At 58.7% G+C, this 18,760-nt stretch overlaps 3 protein-coding genes and 1 non-coding gene across 17 annotated transcripts in view; 1 reads left to right on the top strand and 3 right to left on the bottom strand.

Annotated features, from left to right (window-relative positions):
* ANKHD1 (ankyrin repeat and KH domain containing 1) overlaps window positions 1-3,093 on the top strand; it is a 117,772-nt gene extending 114,679 nt beyond the window's left edge. For 13 of the 14 annotated variants that reach the window (XM_065643732.1, XM_065643738.1, XM_065643734.1 and 10 more), the window contains 2 exons: window positions 2,526-2,699; window positions 2,878-2,963. In XM_065643732.1, coding sequence (XP_065499804.1) covers window positions 2,526-2,679 — 154 coding nt within the window. In that variant the 3' untranslated portion in view covers window positions 2,680-2,699; window positions 2,878-2,963. Of the gene's footprint in view, window positions 1-2,525; window positions 2,700-2,877 lie in introns of all 14 variants that reach the window. The other variant, XM_065643739.1, reaches the window with a different exon arrangement.
* Window positions 3,094-3,873: 780 nt separating this feature from the next.
* SRA1 (steroid receptor RNA activator 1) lies at window positions 3,874-6,041 on the bottom strand. Its single transcript, XM_065644166.1, has 5 exons — window positions 5,954-6,041; window positions 5,381-5,506; window positions 4,699-4,928; window positions 4,399-4,507; window positions 3,874-4,293 (listed from the first exon to the last, which is right to left on the bottom strand). Exons 1-5 carry the CDS (start codon window positions 5,976-5,978, stop codon window positions 4,073-4,075), a joined length of 711 nt encoding a protein of 236 aa, XP_065500238.1. The 5' UTR covers window positions 5,979-6,041; the 3' UTR covers window positions 3,874-4,072.
* Window positions 6,042-6,152: 111 nt separating this feature from the next.
* Window positions 6,153-10,716, bottom strand: APBB3 (amyloid beta precursor protein binding family B member 3). The gene is made up of 13 exons (XM_065644204.1): window positions 10,668-10,716; window positions 9,614-9,804; window positions 9,217-9,293; window positions 8,896-8,971; window positions 8,590-8,730; window positions 8,063-8,190; window positions 7,939-7,944; window positions 7,737-7,851; window positions 7,563-7,650; window positions 7,311-7,394; window positions 7,016-7,131; window positions 6,664-6,843; window positions 6,153-6,356 (listed from the first exon to the last, which is right to left on the bottom strand). Exons 1-13 carry the CDS (start codon window positions 10,714-10,716, stop codon window positions 6,153-6,155), a joined length of 1,455 nt encoding a protein of 484 aa, XP_065500276.1.
* A 4,867-nt stretch (window positions 10,717-15,583) lies between these two features.
* Window positions 15,584-15,655, bottom strand: TRNAD-GUC (transfer RNA aspartic acid (anticodon GUC)). Its single transcript has one exon. It is a non-coding gene; the product is annotated as a tRNA-Asp (tRNA).
* Between the last annotated feature and the right edge of the window lie 3,105 nt (window positions 15,656-18,760).

The raw sequence follows: 18,760 nt of genomic DNA, 5'->3' as shown, positions 1-18,760 counted from the left end.
TACGAGGTCTGCTGAGTCCTTCCCCTGCTGGTTGTTAGCCTTTTGTGTGTGTGTGTATGAAAACATTTCTGCATTACTCTTTTTTCCTTCTGGATTAGTTCTGCTGCTTCTAGCACTCTTTTTCCAGGTGAATTGCCTGAGAGGTCAGGTTTTGTTCAGGGGCTGGAGATAAGGGCTGAGTTGACAGTGTGGCGACTGATGGCATCCTAATTTGCCGAAAGTAAAAAGGTAGCTCGTAGGTAAATGCAGAGTTTCTTCACCTGACACACTGTGACCAGCTGCCTAGAAGCAGGTCCTAGGAAAAGAGAGACCACTTCCCACAAGAGAAAAACTCAGTTCAAAGCTTCTTGTAACCCTTTAAATCTGGTAAGAGGTCCTCAAGGCCTTTCCGTGAGGAAGGAAGGGATTTTTGCATACAGCTTAAGAGGAATATTCATTCTCTAGCCAGGTGCAGACATTCTCCACTTTCTGCACTTGGACTATGCCTGTTTCTACTTTTGCTCAGTGGCAGTGCAGTAACGACACTGAATATTTGGTCCATTCCTCAAGCAGGTGACTACAGTGCACATAGTGTCCAATCTCATGGGCCACTTTCGGTGTTCTCGGAGGAGACAGAGACTTCTCCACCTTCCTCCACCTCCTCCAGACAAATCCTGACATGCAGCAACAGTTCCTCCAGGAAAAGCATGAGGAAAAGGGGTACTGAAAACCCAAAGTGCACAAGCAATATCTGAGTACTGAAGGCAAATAAACCTCAGAAATGCTACTGGATGATGTATTCAGATATTTCTTGTAGTATTCAAGGAAGAAACGTAAAAAACATTGAACTGCTGCTGCACCCAGTAGTGCAAACACCAAAGGAGAAACGCTTGTGTTAATAGTATTTGCACTGAAAACAAATGGTATTGTAGTGCAATAAGTGTTTGCTCTTGGGATGAGTTGCAGGGGAGGCCCCCGCCGTGCCCCCACCCACCCGTGTGAGCTCCATGGCCACAACGGGCACCGCCACCTCCTGCCCCATCCCGGGAGCCACCATCTCGCTGTCCCACAGGGCTACAGCTCCACACCCGCTGGGCACCAGCTACTCCACCATGCCGGGGGGTAAGACCCAGCACAGGGATGGGGTTGCCCCTTAAATGGAACAGTGGCCTCAGCTGCCCCATCCCTGCCTAATTTAGGCAGCTCCTTCCTGAGCCACTCTCTTCCGGGGCTCTCCACCCTGCAGCTCGGTCCTTGGGCACGGGCCCTGGGCATCAGATCCAGGCAGGTCCGTGGGGTGGTGGCTTCCCTGGCTGGATTGGAAAAGGCAACCCCAAATCTTTGTAGGACAATACTGCCCCGTGGTCCAGGTGGGAGCAGGCAGAGGTGGTGCCTGCCCTGCAGCAGTGGTGCTGGAGTGGTGGATACAGTGCTGGGCCCTCGGGGATAGGTCATGCCCAGGCACAGATGGCTGGGTGAGGCGCAGGGAGATAGTGCAAGACATTTGCTCCCACCCAAGGTCACCAGCCCTGCAGGAAGGTACTGGGGGGCACAGCTCCCTCCAGGGGTACCCAAGGTCTGCCCTCATGTCCCCCTTTCCAGCCCCGCCCCCCCAAAGCTCATGGTTCAGCTGTCAAGCAGATCCTTTTCTTTGCTGTGTGTTGCCAGGGCTGTCTGTATGCCCTGTCCCTCAGCTAGGCATGTTTTGCTTCCGCCGCAGGTGCCCACCCTGTGGGCACTGGCTCCACTGTGTGCCTCTGATAAGCTTATCTGGGGCTGGGGAGCCAGGCCTGGTGCAGGCATGGGTTGCATAAGGTGTTTGGTGCCTTGAAGGGACATCTGCGCTGGCTGCTGGAGCCTGGCAGGGAACCAGTGCTGGGCTGCAAGGACGGCGGGCCAGACCCGCGCCACTGGCTGGCCTGGCCTTGGGACCACCGGCAGGCGCTTGGGGTGCAGGGGGATGCTGCACGTGCCCAGGGGGGCACTGCCCGGGGCTGTGCACCCAGCAGGTTGGCACACTGCATGACGTGTCCTGTTAAACCCACTGCCTTGTCCTGGCGCAGGGCACAGCTGGTGGCTTGTCAGCTGAGCCGATGGGAATGGGTGCTCAGGTACAGCTCCCTGTGGTGCTGGGGAGGGTACCCAGCCTCTGCTGCTCTGATCGCTGCAGGGAGCCACCTCGGGCAGGGTGTGATGGGGACCTGTCTGCTGCCTGGCTGAGTGCCCCAGGGCTGGCCCTGCCTTTCTGGCAGCACAGGGTGGCTGCAGTGTCAGCTGCCACAGGGCACTCGCATCAGGGCTGTACCCCCTGTGCTGTGCCCCGGCAGAGCTCCAGGACCCTCAAGGGGAGGAACAATGTGGGGAAGAGCTGCTGGGCAGGACAAGTGTCAGAGTCTGCCACGTGGGAAGTGGCTCCAGAGGCAGCTGTGTCCGCAAGCTGTGGCCAAGTGCTGGGTCCCAACCCTTGCTCCAGGCTCAGGCCGTGGTGCTCAGAGACAGGAGTGGCCAGGGGCTGGCAGTGCCTGACAGCCTCCTGCTTTTGGCAGGTACCCGCATCATCTACGGCCGCAAGTTCCTGCTGGAGTGCAAGAATTCACCCGTGGCCAGGACCCTTCCCTGCTGCCTGCCCCAGATCCCCGGTGTCATATCCCCGGCCCAGTCCAGCCTCGTCAAGCTGGAGGAGCTCAAGGAGCAGAATGAGAGCGAAGAAGCCATGCCAGGTGAGCAGCCCAGCCACACAGCCCCTGCCTACGTGCTGCCTGGGGCTCCCACCTGGCCGCAAGGCCAAGGGGAGATCCCAGCTCAGCCATGGTTCCAGCTTCTCCCGTTTTGCCTGCATGTTTCTCCCAAGGCAGCCCCATTCTAACACTGGCCCTGTATCCCTCTGTATCCTTGCAGATCAAGACTAGTTTGAGATGGACATCTGGGTTTCCAGCTCCCAGTCTCCAGGCCATGGCTGGGCCTGTTCCTGGGCCTCGTGGAGGTGCTGGCACCGTGACCAGCTGGCTGCAGCCCTCTCTGATGCTGGGGATGGACATGTGACACCTCAGGCTCTAGCACAACTGGCTGGTGCAATTGCCTAGGAGCTCATGCTTGATCAATAAACACCATGAAACCCCTGTGCTGACGTGGTGCATCTCTATGTTGGGGCTTACCTGGATCTTCAGCACCCTGGGGAGGGGAGCAGCACCGGGAGCCCTTTGAGGGTGCAGAGGATCTCTCCCTCCTGCATGGAGACCCTGCACGCTGGGGGTGGTGAGCACAGGGCCTCTGCTGCCAGGCTTGGGTTGCCACATGCCCCCAGCTGTGGTGGGGCAGCTGGTGACACCTTCCTTCAAGTGCGAGAGGGAGCAGCACAGCACAGTCTGCCTGCTGTCCACAGTCAACACAACACCTGGGTGTGCCTGACCTGGTGGGCATCACTGGCAAGGTGATGTTTCTCCCTGAGGCCACCGAGGTTTCTTGGGTCCCTAACTTGGGTGTGAGCTGTGCCAGGATGGGCAGGAGCCCAGATGGGAGCAGGGGCTGTAGCTGCAGCACAAACCCTGGCCCTGCCAGGCTCCTCTGGGCTGGCAGCAAGTCACCCTCCCCAGCCAGCCTAGAACCTGGGGGCCACCTCCATCAGAAAAGCTGGGGCATGTGCCTGCTGCTGTGCCCCACCTGCTGCCAAAGGCCAGGCCAGGGAGGCCAGGCTCTTGTCAACCAGGGCAGCAGGGAAACACATTGCTGCCCCCTTGTCCTGGGTCATGCTGGAGTGATTCCTGCCCTTCATGTCTTGTGGGCTGGGAACACCCAGCCAGGGTGGGAGCCCCTTGGCCAAGCCTGAAGCTGCTGTGGCCTTGCCCAGCAGTCCTGGCTCCTGCTGCTCATGGGAGAGAACCAGGACCCATCTAGTACCAAAACCCCAGGGCAGGCTGTGGCCAGGGGCAGAATCGTGCTGTTTATTAAAGATATTGTAGTGAATTGCCACTAAAATGTCACAATTATTAAAATCATCTTTTCCTGGGTGAGGACTGGGAGGCAGAGGTGCCCAGATTCCCTCAGGCAGGGGGGCCCTTTTCCTGCCGGTGGCCCTGCGCATGGGCTGCCCTGCTCACAGTCCACAGCCCCGTTCCTGGCCTTGGGGCTCCTCCTGGCCAGGCTCAGCCTCGGTGCTGCCATCTGTCACCACAGCCGGCTCCAGAGCAGGCAGGCTCCTCGTCTCGGCGATCAGGCGTTTGACACCCACCAGCCACTGGCTCACCTCGTTGACATGGTCTACCATGAGTGACCGGTGGATCTCATCAGCTGCGTCCCAGTGCTGTTGTTGGAGCTCTGCCAGAAAGAAGAAACCTGTCAGTGTGGGGATCAGTCTTCCCGGAGGTGCCCCCTGCCCAGTGGCCTGGTGCAGGCCTGGATCCAGCCTCCCTCGCCCCTCACCTTGCACCAGGAGGCTCATTCTCTTTCTCACCGGGGCTGACAGCTTCCCCTGAGCCCAGGCATCCTCCAGCACTGTCAGCCGCCGCCCGATGTCATCACACACTTGCTTCTGGAAGCAGAGATGAGCTGGAAGGGGTATCTGCCCTCTACCAGCTCTGGGGAGCCCCCAGGGAAGCTGTGGCTCCCCTTGTCCCACATGCATCCTGGGAATAGGCAGCTTCTGCCTGGCTCTCCTGGCTGCTGCCCCTCCGGTGCCCCCGCGGCGTGAGGCCGAGGTGGAGGAAGGGACCGTGGCCTCACCTGCACCGTAGGGCGGCAGGCGGCGAGGGCCTCCCTCAGCGGGGCGAGGACTGTGGTGGCGGGCAGAGCAGTCTCCTCCGGGCCGCTCTCCTCCTGGCACAACACAGGGCTGGGCCTCCCGCCCTCTGCCCGCAGGGCTGGGCGAATGGGCCCCAGGGGGGGTGGTCCCAGTGCTCGGGGGAGTGGTGCAGTGGAGGCAGCCGGGGAGCTGGTCAGGTCTGGACGAGCACCTGCAGGGAACAGGCATCAGCGCAGAGCCCCATCGGCCCAGACACAGGAACACCAGCCAGGCGTGGGGAGCCACACACTTGTCACCCCCATCAAAGTGGCCCAGGAGGAAGGGGGGGGGTCTCAGGCCACAGGGCCCCCAGCCCGTGCTGCCACTCTGCCTGCACAGGGGTGGCACTGCCTGGCTTCTGCACCCGCAGGGCTGGCAGCAAGGGCAGGTGCCACCGGCTCTGCTCCCCCGCCACCACTGCGATGGAGCAGGGGGAGCCAAACCAAACGCCCAGGCTGGGCTGCAATTCCCACCGAATCCAGGTGCAAGGAGGGAACTGAAGGAGAGGAGAGGCCACTGCAGTGCCCCCAGCCTGGTGACTGCGCTGGGGCTCAGCTCCCCTGGGGCAGCACCCGGCTGGGCAGGGGGGAAGCAGGGTGGGCCGGGGGCTTTGCCAGTGCTGACCTGGGGGAACCTCCACGGGTGGAAGAGGGGCCCGGCGGGTGAGCAGGTTTCGCCTGGGACCCCCGGCCTGCGCCTGCAGCCCGTAGGAGAACTGGGGGGGGTCGTTCCAGCCACGTTCCTGGTTCCCTGTAGCAGCAAAGAGCACAGTGAGACCTCGTGGGGGATCATGCGGACCCTCCCAGACACAGGATCCCGGGCTGCTGTGCCAGGACGGGGCTCCCCCTCCCCAGACACCACCTCCCGGGGCTCCCACACCAGACGTGCCCCTCCTGGGGCTCCTCACCAGGACACGGAGCCCCCCCTGCCCCGCCAAGGCTTCCCCACCGGGACACGGCAGCTCCGGGTTGCCCCCGCACCCGCCAGACCCCAGGACAACCCCCGCCCGGGACGCGGCTGCCCCGGGGCGCCGCGCACGGGCACCTGGCAACCTCTTCCACAGAGACGCACCGCCCCCCTGCCCCGGGACACGTCCTCCCGGGATCCCCGCCCGCCCCCGGCCCCGCGGAGCCCCGACGCCGGCCGCCCCCGGCCTGCCCTTCCCGCCGGACCGGAAACCCACCCGCGCCCCCTCACCCGGCCTCACGTAGGGCTCCGCCATCCCGCCACGTCACGCCTGGCCCCGCCCCTTCCGCCCGACGGGGCGGGGCAAGGCGGGGCTCGGAGGGGCGGGGCTCCCCGTGGCCCCGCCCCGCCGGGCAGCCGGGGGCCGGAGCCGGGGCCGGGGCCGGGGGAGGAGGCGTCCGGCCGCGGCCCCGGCCCCCGCCCCGGCCCGCTACGGGGTGTGCAGCAGGGCTCGCCGGAGGCGGAAGGCCTCCAGGAAGGAGAGGAGGCCCCGCTTGCGGGCACCGGGCCCCGCCGCCCCGGCGCTGCCGCCGCTCGCCTTGGCCGCCCCGCCGGCAGCGTCCCCCGAGGCCGCCGGCCCGGCCTTCACCCGAGCCCCCGGTGCAGCGGCCACCAGGCACTTCTGGTACTGCACCTGCCGGGACACGCGAGGCGGAGCGTGGCCGTGGCGCGGGGGCACAGCGTGGCATCCCCGCGGGGCCGCACGCAGCGCGGCACGGCCGTGGGGTGCAGTGCGATGTGGCGTCGCCGTGGGGCTGGACACGACCCACAGGGCACGGCTGTGGGGTCAGCGCCGTCCCTGCTGCCCTCCCCGGGGTTGGGTGTCCCAAAAGCTGACCCCAGCTTTGCCCTCCCCCATCCCCAGACCTTGCCTTGTCCTCTGGGCATCCCCAGAGGGCTGGGAAGCTGGGGGTGTTGGGGGGCGCCCCGCTTCTGCTCACCATGCAGGCTGCCTGCACCGCCTCCGAGATGGTGCCGGCGTCGGGCTCGCACCAGAAGGCCGCGCACTGGAAGCGTCGCCCCGTGTCCACAATGAGTGCAAAGGTGTGGGCATCCCGGCCCACCCCCAGGAAGGTCACGTACCGCACCTGGCACTCCCAGATGTGCGCTGCCTCCTCGGCCTCCTGCGGGGACCCCGTGGACCCATCCACCCCAGCCGCACCCCAGGCAGCCCCGCCGCCCCCCAGCAGGTCCGCTCTGCCAGGAGGCCGGGCACCCCCCGAGGGCTGCCTGTCCCACCGCAGTGGCAGCAGGGTGCCTGCTTCGGCCAGAGCCCCCCGTCCCCCTCCCCACCTGCGCAGGGTGCACCCTCATGGCCGTGTCAGATACGTGGATGAGGGAGGGTGTCCAGCGCTCCCGCCTGGGGCCCCTTATCAGCTTCTCAATGGCTTCGTTCAGCACATCCATCCCTGGGGAGCAGGAGACCCCAGCCCATCGGCCCCTGCCCCGGCTGCAGGCATGGGGCAGACAGGGTGCAGCCAGCCCCACAGGCACGCACTGCCCGATGCTGGGTCGCGGCTGCTCAGCCACCCCACAGGGGGTGGGTTCTTGGGTGTCCCCCAGCCGCAGTGGAGCTGGCAGCACTTACCCATGGCCCTGGGCACAGGCAGGCTGCCGATGTACAGCGCCTCGTAGGTCTGCATCGACTGCCTCACCGCTTCCAGGATATCCACTGCCAGGACAGGAGAGGTGGGGAGGACTCCCCCATGTTGTTCCCCCATCCCCAAGGAGCCCTGGGACACGGCTGGGCAGGCCAAGGGGCTCTGGCTGCTGAGCAACCCGCTGCCCGAGGGCCGGCTCTGGGCAGGCGGAGCAGCCGGCAGCACAGTGGGAACAGTACCTTGCAGCGGCAGGTCCCTGGCGGAGATGGGCTCCAGTGTGGCACTGCACGGCAGCCTGCTGCTCACTACGGCTCGCTCAGCCACGATCTGCAAGAAATGGGGGTCCCAGTGCCTCCACTCACCCTCAAGAGCTCTGGGCCATGCCCACACCTGCTGGGGACCCTGCATCCCACCTTGGAGCACATCTCATGCAGGGCCTTAGCGATGCCCTTGGCAGGCACATTGCAGTGGAAGACATGACACTTGAGGACACAGGTGTCCTTGTCACTGGCCACAAAGGCAAAGTCTCTGCAAGGCCATGAATAAGCTGGTGAGACTCCGGCAGAGGCAGCCCCCTCGTTCCCTGTGCTTCCCCCCACCCCCGTGTCCCCTTACCTGTCCCTGCAGCCATGGCAGCAGTCAAGGAGGGAGGAGAGGAGACAGGTCACTGCTGGGGCGCTTCCCCCCACAGCGGGCAGAGCCACCTCCCAGCCCCCAGCTCTGCCACAGCCCCTGGCACCTGCCATTGTTGCAGCCAACACCCCAGACACGGATGTTGAGGATGGGCTGGTGGTGGATGAGGCTGCGGTCGAGAGGGTCCACCAGGCTCATGGTGTCCTTCTTCAGGATCATCAGCAGGTCCTGGCCCTGCAGAGGATCAGTGGCTCCCTCAGCCTGGCAGATGGCCCAGGCATCCCCAGTACCCAGTCCACACGTAGGGACACCATTCCCCCAGCCTATTCTTCGTGCAGCACAGCACCAAGCATGGGGACTGCCCCGTCCTCCCCCACAGCCCTCCCCAGGTACCATTGCCATGTGTGGGGACAGCCCACTCCAGCAGCCCTGGCACTGTCCCCAAAGGACAGCCCTGTCAGACCCTACATTTGGGACCACCACATGGATGCCCTATATGGAGAGAGTTCACTCTACCACTGGCGCTGGTCCCTGCCCCGCGCCAGGCACAGTGCCCGTTGGTGGGGGCAGTCACCTCAGCAGTGGTGGCCCCGGGATGGGACCCTGCCTGACAGCACTGTCCCAGGCTCTCACCTCGCCTCGGTTCTCCGCAGAGCCTTGGCCCTTGCTGTTGGAGAGCTGCTGGATGCAGTTGTTGACAGCAATGCTGCTCTTGCCAGGTGCCAGGTCCTCCTCAGGAATCTCCACCCAGCCCAGCGAGCGCACAGCAAAGCACTGAGCAGAGACATATGGGGCGTCAGTGCCCATCCAACACAGCCACCGCTGTCCCGTGCCCTTTGCCATGCCTGCGTGGTCCCCGCTGTGCTTGCTCCCATCCCTGTCTTCCTCCTCTGGCAGGCCCAGCCCACGATTCCACAGTGAAGCCCCTGAGTATGGTACCTTGGAGCCAGGCTCTGTGCTGTGCTGGAAATCATCTCTGTGCTGGAAATCATCTCTGTGCCAGGGCAGCGAAGTCCTACAGAGGGACGGGGTGGTGAGAGGATGGTTCCCACTCAGCGGGACAGACCCACGGCACTCAGGGAAGCACCAGGGTACCCTGGCACAGGCAGATCACCATGCCACCAGCTGGGTAGCATCCCATGGAGGTGCCCAGCATGGTCCTTCTGGCTCCTTTGTATAGGGCTGCTCTGTTGGAGGGCACCGGGACCCAACACCCAACAGTGGTCACAAGATAGTACCCCACAAGCTGGGCAGACCTACCTCCGGGACAGTGAAGCCATGGGGCTGGGAATGGGCCTGTCCTTTGCTGAGTGCTTTGCCACGGGGGCCTGGCTGTCCTGGGAGAAAAGAGGAAAGAGGTGAGGGCAGCAAGAGGGGCTGTCAGGAGGCACCGGGTAGGAGCTCTCCCTTCCAGGACAGCAGCACCTCCTCTTGTAGGCATCCCATGCAGCCAGGATGAGGCCAATATGGAGCCTGTTGAAGCCTTTCAGGGGGCTTAAACCTGGCCAAGAATGGGCTGAGCAGGACTTTGGAATGACAGACACAGTCCTGCTGCAAGGAGAGGCTGGGCCAGCGGTGCCCAGAGGGCCCTTCAGCAGGATCCTGCCGGGGAGTGGGATCCACCACCAGCCCTCTCCCCGCCACCCACACCCCCTACCATTCCCTGGAGTGTCTCCTCTCCATCCGCCTCCGGGCGCCCTCCTGGGCTGGTGGTGCATGCAGGGTGCTGCCACTGTGTTGTGCCGGTCGGCACATGCCAGTAGTAGGTGCCCAGAGAGTCACGGATTTTCCTCCAGCCTGGGGGGAGGTCGGGGTCCGTCTCCAGGCTCTGGTCACTCCAGAGGTTGTCTGTGTAGAGGGAGACTGTGAGGCAAGGTGGGGAGGAGGTCCAGCAGCTGCAGGGTGCCCTGAGAAGCGAGCAGCTTCGCCCAGCAGTGAAAGGCCCTGCAGCAGCCTCTGAGTGCGTGGCTGGGCACAAAGCCCACGAGAGAAGGTCTGGCGTGACGCCAGAGGGGCTGCGGTAGCCGTGGACCTGGGGCGCGTGATCAGCGCAGGCAGCGGCCTCATTGGTGCCCAGAGGAATGGGGTGATCGCAGCAGGGGCACAGAGAGTGCAGCAGCCTGAGCCTGGCAGGGACGGCACCCTGCGGGGGTGCCCAGGCACGGCCCGGGGCTGCCAGCACAGAGCTCCCCCCGCCAGCGTGCGGCCCCCAGCCCTCTGCCCACACCCCAGGAGGTTTTGCCGGGGAAAGGGCTCGGGGAGAGACCCCTGCGGTGTGGGAGGAGGAAAGCACGCGTAGAGCGCTGGTTGCAGCCAGAAGGGAGAGATCAACCTCCTCCTCCCTGCACCCCCCGCCCTGGAGAAGTCTCTGAAACGAGCCCGCGGTGCCGCACAGCCGCTCCGCTCCTGGGAACACCCCCAAAACCCGCAGGGATCGGCGCACCCCTCCTGGGTGCTCCTCCGCCGGGGCTGTGCTGCCGGGGGAGGGCGGGGCTGTGGGGCCTGGGGCGGCCGGGAGTGCCCCCGCGACCTTGGGAGGGGCGGGGGGCCGGGCCCGCTGGGCGCGCTCTGCACAGGCCGCCGCGGCCCCGCTCAGCACCGCGGACAGCGCCCGGGAGCGCCCGCCGCCCCCGCACCGGCACCGCAGCCGAGCGGACCGGATCGGACCCCGACGCGCCCCGGCCCCGCACCCCGGCCCCGACCCCGCTGACCGTCGCAGTTGACGAGGACGATGGCCAGCATGTAGTCCTTGCCCAGCATGGTCCCTGCGCCGCCCCGGCGCGGCCCCCCCGGCCGCCGCTTCCCCAGGCCCGGACCGGCGGCGGCTGCGGCGGGAGGGGCGGGAGCGGCGGGGCGGGGCGGGGGCGGGCCCGGCGCCGTTCGGGAAGGTGACGGAGCGTCTGGTGCCCCGCGGGGTTACCGGCGTGCAGAGGGGCGGTCAGGTCCTGCGGGTGTTTTGGTGAGGAAAATGGGACACTGGAGTGGGGAAGCGGCATTTGGCTGTGGGAAAGGAGGCTTCTGAGTGCAGGGGCGGGTCCGGGTCAGCCCTTTGTGTCTGTCAGTTCTTCCCGTTTCTTCCCCTTGCCTTCCAAGCGCTCTTAGGTCACAGAATCCCAGAATGTCAGGGGTTGGAAGGGACCTCGAAAGCTCATCCAGTGCAATCCCCCCGCTGGAGCAGGAACACCCAGAGGAGGTTACACAGGAAGGTGTCCAGGCGGGTTGGAATGTCTGCAGAGAAGGAGACTCCACAACCTCCCTGGGCAGCCTGGGCCAGGCTCTGGCACCCTCACCATGAAGAAGTTTCTTCTCATGTTTAAGTGGAACCTCCTGTGTTCCAGTTTGCACCCATTGCCCCTTGTCCTATCACTGGTTGTCACCCAGAAGAGCCTGGCTCCATCCTCCTGACACTCCCCCTTTCCATATTGATCACCATGAATGAGTCACCCCTCAGTCTCCTCTCCTCCAGCTCCAGAGCCCCAGCTCCTCAGCCTTTCCTCACACGGGAGATGCTCCACTCCCTTCAGCATCTTCGTGGCTGCGCCGGACTCTCTCCAGCAGTTCCCTGTCCTTGAACTGAGGGGCCCAGAACTTGACACAATATTCCAGATATGAGGTTCCTCCTCCATTCCCCTCCCTGTCCCCACGGATCACCCTTGTTCCTCTCCATTAACGCTTATTCCACGTTCATTCTCCTCCGTGCATGCTCTGGTCCTCACTTTTCCCTCCACCTGTGGTCCAGCCTCCTTCAATCAGTACTGAAGACAACTAAATGTGCATCGTGGTCATCTGCCCCTTCTCAGCAGAGGCCAAGAGCTTTGCATCTCCAGTTTGAGACTCTTATTTTACATGCTACTCTGAGCTAACCACCCTGGTTGACGCTGAGTACCTGAGGACAGCAGCTCTGGAGACATTCGTTGTACACCTCAGTTCCCCCATCAAGCCCCCCCATGTACTGCTAGGGATAAAGTCCTTCCAAGCTGCAGGTGTCTGATGATGGTTTGCTAGCCATGCCATGTCTGGACAGTCCATCATGGCCTCTAAACCTTTCCTTCTTCGGAGCCAGAATTTAGTAGTCCCAGATGTAGCCCATGTCCTTGAGAGCCTCCCATGCCATCTCAGCTGCCCCACTTCTTACCATGCACAGTTGTCCACAAAGCTTGCGGTTTTTGGAAGTGCAAAATGAATTTTCCATGCCTGCTTCCTCTCTTTCAGCAAGGCATTACCTCTTTGCACCGCCTCATTCATGCACTCCATGGGCTAACATACCCCTAATTTTGTGAGACACCCTTCCTACCCGCATTTTAACTTTGGTCATGTCTACTGGCCCAAGAAAGGCACCAGCTGCGTAATGCAACTCTGTAGTTGTCCACAATCTCTATCTTCAGCTGGCATCCGCTTTTTTGACTACAAGCTATTCTGCATCTGTCCAGAGCTAGAGGAATTTCTGAGACCCCATTCAAGCACTGTGTCCGTGGGATATATTTTGCCTAACCCAACACAACCCATCCCAGCACAGCAGGAGCAAGGGAGGCTCATGGGTCCCTGCATTCAGACATGTCTGAGGTGATGGGAGCCAGAGGGGCTTGTGGGCCTGACCTTGACCCCTGCTTTTCCCAGACCAAGTGACGCCTCCTGTTTTTCCAGTGCCCAGGAGAGAGCTTTCCCTTACCAGGAACAAGCCGTTCCCACTCCTCTTCCTGCTCAGCAAAGCCCACCAAGGTGACTTCATGAAGACAGCTCTCTCTCCTGGCAATGTCTTCAGGGCAATGATGGCCTATAGTGATATAAGACTTATGGTGGGATGCAGAGGGAGGATTTGTGGATGGCGCAGAGCGGAACCTAGGGACCGTATGACACTTCATATGGGATGTTTAGGGGAATAGATGTAGGAAGGGAAAAGGGAGAGATCACAGAAGGAACAAGCACGGCAAAACAGAAAGAAAAAGGAGAAAAGGATTCAGTAGCTTGTAAGCAGTGGTAGGTATGCTTGCCTGCCTGAGAATATTGTTTCATCACTGCACTCTGTCCTATACTGTTATTAAATCACTTTTCTTCCATGTGACTGTTCTCCCTGTTTCGAGCTTGTGGTTTTGACCAACTGGTGAACCTCAGACAGGACCAGCTGCTCAGTAAGACAGCTTTTGATGTGCAGACATGCAGGGTCCGAGGAACCTGAGGATCTGGATGCTGGCTGCCAGAGACCCATGCTTAGAATCTGTAAGTGTGCATGTACACATGCATGGCTGGTTGGCTGTCTCCCAGGTGGACCAGTGTTCCTGGTGTTATTCAGCTTACGAGGTGCCCTTCTTTAGCCACCAGCTGTTTCCTGTTTGTAGACTTGGAGCTGCAAAATGCATGCCAGGGACAGCCCAACACTGCACCAGCATTTCTCCCTGCACACCTGGGCCACACACACATGTGGGGACCTGAGTTCCAGTTGCTGGGTGCTATTAAGGGTAGGTTAGGGTTCTGAGAGGAACAAAGCCTACAGCTCCAGGGACACTGGCGCTGCAAAAGGTATGACAAGGAAAGCACGGCACTGCATCAACATTGCTCCATCCACACCTTTCTCAGCTGAGTCACCCACGGATGTGGGGACATGAGTCCAAGGACTAGGCTACATTTAGGGTATACAGACATGGTGGGGGCTAGAGTTCTAAGAGACACAAATCCTACAGCTCCAGGGATGCTGGGTCTGTGAAAGAAGGCCAAGGGGAGCAAGGCATTGCACCAACTTGGCTCCTTGCACACCTTCATCATCTGGGCCACCCACGCGTATGGGGACCTGAAGCCTAATTTGCTGGGTGCAATTAGGTTTAGGGTTAGGGTTCAGAGACCCTCAAATCCTACAGGTCCAGGGCCACTGAAGTGGCAAAAGGAATGCCAAAGGGAGCTCGGCACTGCACCAACATTGCTCCCTCCACACCTGTCTCAGTTGGGCCACCCATGCATGTGGGGACCTGAGCTCAAGGACCAGGTTGCCTTTAGGTTAATGTTTAACATTACAGTTCTGAGAGACACAAATCCTACAGCTCCAGGACACTAGGGCTGCAAAAGGCATGACAAGGGGAACATGGCACCGCACCAGCTTCACTCCCCCACACCTTTCTCATCTGAGCCACCCATGTACATGGAGACCTGAGCCCAAGGACCAGGCTGCCGGTAGGGTGTGCAGTTATGTTTAGAATTAAGGCTCCCAGAGCCCCAAAGCCTACAGCTCCAGGGACACTGGGGCTGCAAAAGGCATGCCAAGAGAAGCATGATCCCAGTAAATTTGTTACAGCTGCTCAAGGCCTAGGCATGTGTAGTGACGCTCTTTGAGCGCGGTCTGTGCTGCTGTCTGATGATTAAAACTCAGTACCGCAGCTCGAAAGCCATCCTTGCTCAGAGGCGCTCTGAATACGCTGTGTGCTGCGACCCGGTGACAAAAATTTGGTACTGCAGCTCAAAACGGCACATGCAGAATGGTGCTGGTTTGCCATGCTCTGAGCTGCTGCCAGGAGCAGATGCTCAGCTGCTGCCCATAACCCTTCTCCCTGCTTCTTCCTTGGCTCAGAGAAGCTTTTCAGCTTGTGACATTCCCAATGTACTGAACCTGGCAATAGTGTAGTTATTCGTAGTTTATATGGATAAAGATTCATTTAATATCTTTCTGCAAAATCGTAGAAACCAATGGTATTATATTATAGGAGACCACTGTAGCCAGGACACTTACTCAATGGGCAGATGGTTGTCATCAATTCCTATTTTTCAATTAACTTGTTATTCTGACACCCTTAAGCTATGGATTTCCTTTTAAATGATAACTGTCATATAGTTTTAGTTATTTAAAATTCTGCTTTACCATAATAGTTCTGTGAAACTTTTACTCCAGGGGAACAGCAGACAGCCTTCCAATAACACCGGGAGCCTGTGCCAGCGCAGGGATTTTCATGCTATTTTAAGCATTTATAAGTTGTCTCAAGCCTTAAATGATAAAAAACATCAAGCAGGAGTGCACTGAACTCAATATTTTGCTGTTCTGCTAGCCTGGTGGGAACACGCCAGTACCAAAATTTGGATGTAAGCGCCAGCTGGAGGCATTTCTTTCGCTGCACCACGAGGCATTAGCCGGGTGTCAACCAGAACCGCTGGATGAGCACGAAGGCGAGACCCAGGAGTGCTGCCCCGGGGGGAGCGGTATCAGCTACAGGGTGCCATTCGGCGAAGGAACACACGGCTGCTTTCATAGCAGCACCAGGGCAGGAGGTGACAACGGATGACCTAAAAGGACCGATGGAAGGTTTTGCAGAAACAATTTAAAGGCTTAAGGAAGATTTTATCAAGCCTAAACCATTAAAGAAAACTTGTTTGAGCCGTTTCACTCCAACACCCTGCCAAGGCCAGGGGTTTTGGGAGCAGAGGTGCGTATTGCCCAGGGTCACACCTCACAAGAGCCCGTCGCTCCCTCTGCTCCTCCAGCCTATTCACACGCGTCATTCCGGGCTCACGGGTGGTTTCATCGGTGCCACCGGGCACACAGGGCTGCACAGCCCCCACCTCGTCTTTGGACGGACAGAAGCACAAATAAAAACCGACCACAGAGCGGCAGCTGCCGGCGGGCAGGGCTGGAAAAGGTTAAGGGCGCCTCCCCGTCGGGGAATCGAACCCCGGTCTCCCGCGTGACAGGCGGGGATACTCACCACTATACTAACGAGGAGCGAACGCCGGGCTCCCAACGCCCTTATCTGAGCGGCCGCGCCGAGCGCCGCCCTGGAATGTGTTAATTACCCCCTTAGAACGCGTTAATTACCCCCTCAGAACGCGTTAATTGTCCCGTTATTGCTCCCTCCCCGCGCAGAGGCTCACACCGCCCGTGCTCCTGCAGCTGGAAGAGCCCCAAAGCCTCCTGTGTAAAGGCCAAGCTCGGGATTCAATATTTGCAAACACGCGCACACGTATGCGCATAATATACCTATAGGATGTACATGTAAGCTCGGTGCTGATACTATTTGCAGCAGCCTAGGTGCAGCATCACTGCTCTGTTGGTAACAAAACAATTTGGGACATTGCAGTTATGTATGTAAGAACACGATGCTGCCTCACATCCAGTTTAACGGACTCGGTGTGTCAGAGTCTGAGTTAAGATCCATCGCTAGCAGCAAAAAGTTTAGAAAACAATATTGGTGAAAATTCAGAAACATTTCTCTCTCCATCCAAACTGCTGCCAGTTTTGGAAAACAAGGAAATGCACACTGGAGATACAGGGAGAACTCAACAGAAGAGACTTCCAGTTCTCGTAAGAGTTGAAGACGACAAGAAAAAAACATGATACGCAGGGTGGGCACCTAGTGCCACTGTCATGGGCTACAGACAAGAGGGGGCTCCCACCCCTCCTGATCAGTCATACCCAGCTGTAGCTGGGGGAAATCACCAAACCCGGGCAGCACCTGCAGAGCCGTGGGTGGGACATGAGCTGTTATTCCTGTGTCAAGATTAATTTTGGGGCTGGTAGTTGACACAGAGGAAGTGGACACAGAGCCAAAGCACAGCCCCAGCTAGTGAACTGTCACCAAATAGCTTAAAACTAATACTGCATTAATTTCCCAGGCTGGAACGTGCTGTGCAGTGTTTTGCGATCGCAGCCGTGTGCTGAGGAAGCCTCCCGCACGTTGCAGTGTTTGCCTAAAGCTCTTCTCTTGGTCTGGCAGAGGAGCTGTTCGCATTAGCAACTCTCTGCCCTCCCTCCCTGTGCCAGGCCCCAGTACACGGGAGAAGAGCAGCCGAAAACGAAGAGTTTGAAATCACACATCATTTATGAAGTCCCCAGAGGTCACCTTCTCACCCCATCAGAGCAAAGAGCCGCAGCATTTTGTGCAAAAGATGCTCGTAACATCTACAATACCTTCCTGGTGGAAGCTGGAACAGGTTAGGGTTTTGTTGTTGTTGTTTGGGGGGGGTTTTGTTTGTTTTGGGGTTTTTTTTAACCCTCCCATAGCAGAACTAATATCTACTTCTCTGAAGGTTTTTTTACTCCATCATTCTCCATGTCATCCGTTTTCCTGCGGTATCACAATCAAACCCTAATCCTCAAAAGGACGTGAGAGCTGCAGGACTGACGTGTTTTTCCTGTCTCATGCAGATCTCCATTTGAGCTGACAAACAAATATCCATAAAATGCCAGAGACAGCCAGAATATTAACTCAGAGGTACTAATGGATTAATTGAGAACAGCTGATACAGCTGCAGCCTCCAGCTCCGCACCTGGTGCAACTGATGGCTAGAGAGGCTGGATGGCTTCTGAACTGAGCCCCTCTGTAAGTTTATAATCAAAGGGTCTCACAGCCTTGAAATTCATCACCTTTCCCAGCAGATCAGCGACTGATGTCAAGCCTCAGCCTAGTGCAGGAGTGGTGGCTCTAACAACTGGCTGCCATCAAATACCCCAGACTGAAAGGTGAATCCATTGCAATCTAAAATAAGTAAATGTCATTGCCAGAAAAGAGATTCAAGCAGCAGTTCGGCATTGCCCATACCCTGTGTTGCAGCTCTCCGACAGCGGCCTGAAAAGTCTTTCTTAAGAAGTAATGCCTTTTCCTCTTAGTTTTTAATTACTGATGTAAATCCTTGTACTTCCTACATGTTCCCTTGGAAGATGGTCTGCTACCAGGTGACATCATTAACTCGCCACAGTTTGCAACCTGCAAAAACCTGTGATATAAAAAGTACATAAACAGGTTATGTCAGAGACAACTTGCACGTCTGGGTTACGAAAGCCTCACAACCTTTTATATATTTAATACAGCCCCTTCAGAAAAGTGAGAACGACGCTGTATTACAGGTGGCAGTCTGATCTCAAAGCTGATAAGCAAACCTGTAGATCTCAGTTAATATTATAAATCAGATTCTGCCATTGTAGGGTGTTCCTCAAGTGAAGTGTAACTCCCTGGAAATTCAAGGCAGAACTGAGCAAAGTCTCAGCCTCCCCTCTAGAGAGGCTGCACTTCTCCAATATATCCATCAGCCTGAAATGCCGAAATAAAATGTGGTTTCTAGTAAGAAAAGTTGCAGACAGGTAAGTGATAGGACTGCTGGGGATTGTCCTGGAAAAAAGTGTATCTACCCAAAATGAGAAAATGCAGAATGCCCCGGTTCCTGTTGCCATGGCCTCTGGCAGGACCTCGCCAGAGAAATGAAGGGGTAACCCGTAATAACTTGATCATAACAGAAAAGCGATAAGGGGCTGCAAGCTCAGACCAGAGTCAGATACTGCAGCTAAGGGCAGCTGCGGAGTTAACAGCCAGCACTGCTCCCAGGTCAGCGACACAGAGTCACGGGACTTTTAAAAAGCAGCAAACTTAATTTGCTACAGCCAGTTCCTCCAGTGACACCTCTGTCCTCTAAACATCTCTAATGCCATCAATTTGGGTATTAGTTCTTCGCACGTACCGTGCAGAGCACCTCTCCTTGCACTCCCCGTAGAACACTGGCTCCCTTGCTGCTTCCAGGCTTGCATTCCTCTGCGGCAATGAGTCTTTGCTCTGTATTTCTTCCCCCTCGATTAATGGAATGGATTTCATTATGTGCTTGTAATACACTGTCCTTTTGAATCCCTCTTCCTTTTGGATTTCATCATGCAAAAATCTACCAGAACACTTCCCTCTAGTCATCGCTCAATGTGTGAGGCTGTTCTAGGGCAAAGCGATGATATGTAAATCTCCTTTATAATTACATAAAGAAAAACAAAGGAGAATGCTGCAACAAACCATGGCCAGAAGCTTCTCTCAGTCAACACTGCTCAGCCAGGATCTAAAGGGTCAACAGG

The sequence above is a fragment of the Caloenas nicobarica genome, chromosome 13 (genome assembly GCF_036013445.1).
Source record: "Caloenas nicobarica isolate bCalNic1 chromosome 13, bCalNic1.hap1, whole genome shotgun sequence".
Classification (NCBI taxonomy): Eukaryota; Metazoa; Chordata; class Aves; order Columbiformes; family Columbidae; genus Caloenas; species Caloenas nicobarica.
This window is presented reverse-complemented; position numbering and strand designations above follow the sequence as displayed.